This window comes from Ceratotherium simum, chromosome X (assembly GCF_057802395.1).
Source record: "Ceratotherium simum simum isolate JZ-2026a chromosome X, ASM5780239v1, whole genome shotgun sequence".
In the NCBI taxonomy this organism is placed as follows: Eukaryota; Metazoa; Chordata; class Mammalia; order Perissodactyla; family Rhinocerotidae; genus Ceratotherium; species Ceratotherium simum.
The window spans coordinates 73,539,539-73,545,538 of record NC_141940.1 but is presented as its reverse complement, the minus strand read 5'-3'; the positions used below and the strand labels follow the sequence as shown (position 1 = coordinate 73,545,538).

The 6,000-nt window shown below is 37.7% G+C and overlaps 1 protein-coding gene across 1 annotated transcript in view; it reads right to left on the bottom strand.

Annotated features, from left to right (window-relative positions):
- Window positions 1-1,039: 1,039 nt before the first annotated feature.
- The window catches only part of SNX12 (sorting nexin 12), a 123,789-nt gene continuing 118,828 nt past the window's right edge, over window positions 1,040-6,000 (bottom strand). Inside the window, exon 5 of the mRNA XM_087426558.1 lies at window positions 1,040-3,511. Within this exon, the coding sequence (XP_087282684.1) occupies window positions 3,350-3,511 (162 nt within the window). The 3' untranslated portion in view covers window positions 1,040-3,349. The remainder of the gene's footprint in view (window positions 3,512-6,000) is intronic.

Here is a 6,000-nt window from a genome sequence, read left to right as displayed (position 1 = left end):
GACAAACACCATCTGAGCCAGGTGTTCAAGGTGAACATCAAAAGTAATAAGGCTTTGATAGTATGTTCTCTTGATATGATGTGATGAAAATGTTATTTTACCTCTGTGGTCTTCCTCCCCCAAACCCATAACCCCAGTTTAATCATGAATCAGACAAATTCCAATAGAAGGATATTCTACAAAATAGCTGACCAGTGCTCCTCAAAACTCTCAAGGTCATCAAAGGCAATAAAAGTCTGAGAAACTGTCATAGCCAAGAGGAGCCTAAGGAGACATGATGACTAAATATAATGTGGTATTCTGGATGGTCCTGGAACAAATAAAGAACATTAGGTAAAAACTAAAGAAATCTGAATAAAGTATGGACTTTAATAATAAGGTATCAATACTGCTTCATTAATTATAACAAATATACCATACTAATGTAAGATGTTAACAACAGGGGAAACTGGGTGCCGAGTATATGGGAACTCTCTCTACATCTCAATTTTCCTGTAAATCTAAAACTGTTCTAAAAAATAAAGATTAGTAAAAAAAAAAAAGAACTGTAGACAACAAATTCTGTATCTGGCAAAACTATCCTTCAGATAAAGGAAAACTGATAGAATGTGTTGCTAGCAAACTTGCCCTTAAAGAATGGCTAAAAGGAGTTCTCTAAACAGAAAGAAATGATAAAAGAAGTCCTGGAACTTCAGAATGGAAAGAACATCAGAATGGACAAAAATAGGAGTATACTATCCTCTTCATGAGTTTCTTAAATCATATTTTATGGTTAAAGCAAAAATTATAACACCGTCTGATGTGGTGGCTCAATATATGTAGAGGAAATACTTAGGACAATTATATTTTTTTAAACTGCAGAAGGTAAAGGGATCTAAATGGAAGTAAGGTCTCCACACTTCACCTGAAGTGGTAAAACACCGATACCAGTAAACTGTAATTAGTTACACATTTATATTATAATACCTAGAGCAACAACTAAGAAAACTATATAAAGCAGTGTGCTCAAAAATACTATAAATAAATCAAGATAGAATCCTAAAAAATATTTAAGTAACCACAGGAAGGCAAGAATAGAGAAAGAGAAGAACAAGAAACAGAGGAAACCAACAGAAAACAAATAATAAAATGGCAGACTCAAGCCTTAACATATCAATAATTACTATCATAGGTTGAATTACGTCCCCCAAAAAGATATATTGAAGTCCTAACCCACCGTACCTGTGAATGTGACTTTATTTGGAAATAGGGTTGTCTTAGTCAGTTTGGGCTGCTATAACAAAGTACTATAGAATGGGTTGCTCATAAACAACAGAAATTTATTTCTCATAGTTCTGAGGGTGAAAGTCTGAGATCAGGGTGCCAGCATGGTTGAGTTCTGTTGAGAGCCCTCTTCCGGGTTTCGGACTGCTGACTTCTTGTACCCTCACACGGCAGAAAGGGCAAGGGAGCTCTCTGGGGTCTCTTTTAAAAGGTCACTAATCCCATTCATGAGGGCTCCCCCCTCATGACTTAATCACCTCCCAAAGGCCCCACCCTCCTAACATCATCACCTTAGAAATTAGGCTTTAACATATGAATTTGGGGGGAACACAAACATTCAGTCTATGGCAAGCATGTTTGAAGATGTAATCAAGTTAAGATGAGGTCATTAGGGTGGACCCTAATACAATCTGACTGGTGTCCTTATAAGATGAGGGAAATATGGACACAGACACACAGAGAAAGGAGAACACTATGTCTTCACATGACACATGAACACTGACACAGAGAGAAGAGGGCCATGTGAAGACAGAGGCAGAGATTGGAGTTATGCTGCCACAAGCCAACGAATGAGGCAACCACAAGTTGGAAGAGGCAAAAAGGATCCTCCTCTGGAGGCTTCAGAGGAAGCATGGCCCTGCGGACACCTTGATTTCAGACTTCCAGCCTTCACAACCGTGAGAGATTAATTTTCCATTGTTTTAAGCTACCCAGCTCACGTTATTTTGTTACAGCAGTCCTAGGAAATTAATACAATTACCTCAAATGAAAATGGTCCAAATACACCAAATTAAAGTACAGAGATTGGCAGAGTAGATTTAAAAAAACATGATCTGAGTATATGCTGTCTACAAGAAACTCACTTGAAACACAATGACCTAGGTAGGTTGAAAGTAAAAGGACGTAAAAAGATAAACCAGGCAAACATTAATCAAAAAAAGCATGGGTTAGATTGATATATATTGACCTAGGGTTACATCCACTGAAGTACTATTAAATGAGAAAATCAAGTTGTAGGACTATATATATATATATCTCCTCATTTTAATAAAAACTAATCATCAAAATCATACACACATAGACACCTATACACACATACATATGTATAAACATACACACTCATGAAGAAGGTGTGAAAGGCTACACAAATTGGTCCCCTCAACGTTACAATGGAAGGGGAGGGGGGTAAGGGGAGAGATTATTAACTTTATCTTCTTGTATTTTTGGATTATTTCACTTGTTACAGTGAGAACATACTGTATTTATAATTTAAAAGAAAACTGCAATTAAATAAATTTTTGAGGGAAATTTTTCCCCTCAAACCTACTTTTGTTCTTCTCTGTTTTGGTGAATTGGTACCATCATTCACTCAAAAGACAAGAGACCTGCAAGTAATTCTAGATCCTTCCTTTTCTGTAATCTTCCACTCTTCCACTTAATTAGTTACCAAATCCAGATTTTAGTTCATAAATATCCCTACCCTACCTTCCTCTAATTAATTCTAAGTCCTGTCTATCCTAGTTCCTAAATCTCTTTTATATCCCTTTCCCTCTTTACCACCCCTGCCAATAAAGCCTTTTTTTTTAGTTCAAGACTTCATCATCTCTCAGTATTTCAATAGCCTTTAAAATAATCCCGTTTTACTCCATCACCCAATCTCTCTCATACGATGCTCTCAGAATTATCTATCTAAACAGTTATAGTATACCACTGTTGGTACAAAAATTAATATAGTCTTGTTTTAATATTCATAATAAAATATATTAAACTCATGATTTCAAAGATATTATTGCCTAAATTTAAGAAATTAAAATGAAGAAGGTAGAATATGAGTAAATCAAGTTGGAGAACATTGGTCTACAAGGATAAAGCCCAAACTTCATGAGTCATGATCTGATCCCACCCTACCTTTCCAACTTTGTCATCATAAATGTACCATTCCAATTAGAGAGAACTTTCTGATGGCCCCCCTCTATTCTAGTACTTACACTTTATAATATGGTAATTATTTGTTCACATTTTTGTGTTCCCCACTAAATTATGAAATCTTCCTGGACAGGGACTAAATCTTACCCAACTTCTTATCTCAAAGTCTCACAAAATACCTGGCATAAGTACTCATAAAATGTAAGCTGAATGAAAAGATTGAAGTCTGGAATTTAGAGCCAAGGAGAACGTTCCCTAAAGGCAAGTCTGCTTTGTATGTTATTACAGCTTCGTGTCTTCTTTTAGACATCACCCTGGTCACCTGGAAAAGAACACAAAGGCCAGAGTCATGAAGGTTTCAGGGATAGGAAGAGAACAGACTAGAAAGGTTTAAGGTGAGGCCAAGCTGCCCTCAGCTGGCACTAAACTGACCATTCTCCCTAGCCGTTTCAGTCTCTGTGGACCAAGCCTTCCTCTCCATCTTCCCTGTCTATCTGGTTTCTGACTATCTGGGGTGAGTAAACCCAAGAATTATGGCCTCATCCTGCCTCTGGGATCAGCAAAAAGAGCCCTGGACATGAGGCAACAGAATGGACATTGCTCTACTGAAGTTTCATTTCTGTGTTGGAGTCTGGAGCTCTCTGGATTGATATTTCACTTCTAGATAAGGCACAGTAGTTGTAAAAGGGTGTTAGTGGTGGTGGGGGACAAAGATGCAGGTGACAGGAGAGACAGAGAACTAGATTGACTACCATCATACAAATCTCACACAGAAAACATTTAAACACTCTGGCTTAAGGTCAGCCCTGATGATAGCCTCACTTCCTGTAGGAATGCTGACTGGTCAGGCAGAGAGAACTGGGAAAAGGCTGCAGGTCCCTGAAGTGACAGACTTGGAGCTAACCCTCTATATGCCCATTCTTCCTTTCACGCTAAATACAGTCCTTATGGTTTACTAGTACAGTAGATCTAACCAGTTAAGATATAGGAATGCATTTAGCAAAAGTGTAACCCTGTAAGACTAACTGCTGATTGAAATCTTTTATCATGTAAAAACAATCTTAGTATTGGAAAGAACCTCAGATGCCATCCTAATCTTCCCTACAGTAAAAAAAAAAAAAAAATGATGAACACAAAGAAAAAACATGAACGAACTTATGTTTGAAAAAAAATGTCAGGTCCAACACGTAAACAGCTCAGAAGTCATTACTCCTATCCTCACAGGAAAAAAGCTGAACTGAAAATCAACAACTATTCTCAAGTTCTTCAGAGAACTGAGGCCACAGGGCAAAGTACGCCCCCAAAAGTGGGGAGAGACAGGTGAATACAGCAAATCACAGCTTTCGAGAGCAGAAGTCCCCCACTGGAGGTAGTATTAGGATAGGACAACTAAACTGTAATTGACCAATTACTGGAAGCTCTGTGTGGACAACCATGAGAACTAAAAAATCCAGAGGGGGGCCCCAGTCCTAGGGAGGCCCCACACTTTCATGAGTTTTACCTACATGAGCCCCACTAGGTTCTCGATGTGAATATTGGAGAAAAATTCCCTCATGATTTTGATGGGGAGGGGGCGGGAATAACCATTTTGAAATAACCCAAGGTATTCTGTTCTCCTTAACAAAAACCTGCACTAAAGGTAATTGATTTTACCAGAGCCTACCACCTTGGGTTTTACTACAGTCTAGCCAATCTGGAGGAATGGAAATACCCAACTCCAGCCCCCTCTAGACTTCCTATCTCACCCAAGTTGTGGGCGATAAGGTGGAATGAAAAGCACTTGTAAAGATCACAGCCCAGGAACACAGGCTCACTAAAAGACTGAGACCTAATCATAGGAATATAGAATCCTTCCCCTCCTCTGACACCATACTACCACATCAATGAGGCTCCTGTATAATAACAGGGAATTACAACGGAAAGAACTGCATCTCTCAGACCTTTAAGAATAACTCTCTATGGCAAATCCAAAAACAGTAGGGGACACAAAAAAAGGGCACTAGAGGAAATTTTACCTCTGACACAGCTACAGTAAACAGTAAACCTAGCCGAACTCCTAGACAGATAAAAATAAAATCTCACACTAAATGCCAATTTACCTGAGTTCCTTTTATCTAGTACATCACGTTCAGCTTTCAACAAGACGTTACAAGGCATACTCAATGGCAAAAAACACAGCATAAAGAGACAGAGAAAACATCAGAACCAGACTCTGATATGGCAGAGCTTTTGGAATTATCAGAATAGAAATTTAAAATAACTACATGATAAGGGCTCCATTGGAAAAACTGGAAAACATACAAGAACAGATGGGTAATGTAAGCAGAGAGATGGAAATTCTAAGAAAGAATCAAAAGGAAATGCTAAAAATAAAAAACACTACAACAGAAATGAAGAATGTCTTTTATGGGCTCATCAGTAGATGGGACATAAATGAGGAAAGAATCAGTGATTTTGATGATATATAAATAGAAACTTCCAAAACTGGAATAAACAGAGAAAAAAGAATGCAAAAGATGGAACATAATATCCAATAATTGTGGGACAATTACAAAAGGTGTAATACATGCATAAGGGGAATACCAGAAAGAGAAGAAAGAGACAAAAGAACAGAGGAAATATTTGAACTTACAATGGCTGAGAATTTTCCAAAATTAATGACAGATAACAAACCACAGATCCAGAAAGCTCAGAGAACAGCAATCCAGGATAAATATAAAAAAATCTATACCTAGGCATATCATATTCAAATTACAGAAAAGCAAAGACAAAGACAAGATCCTTAAAGAATTCAGGGTTAAAAAACAAGGA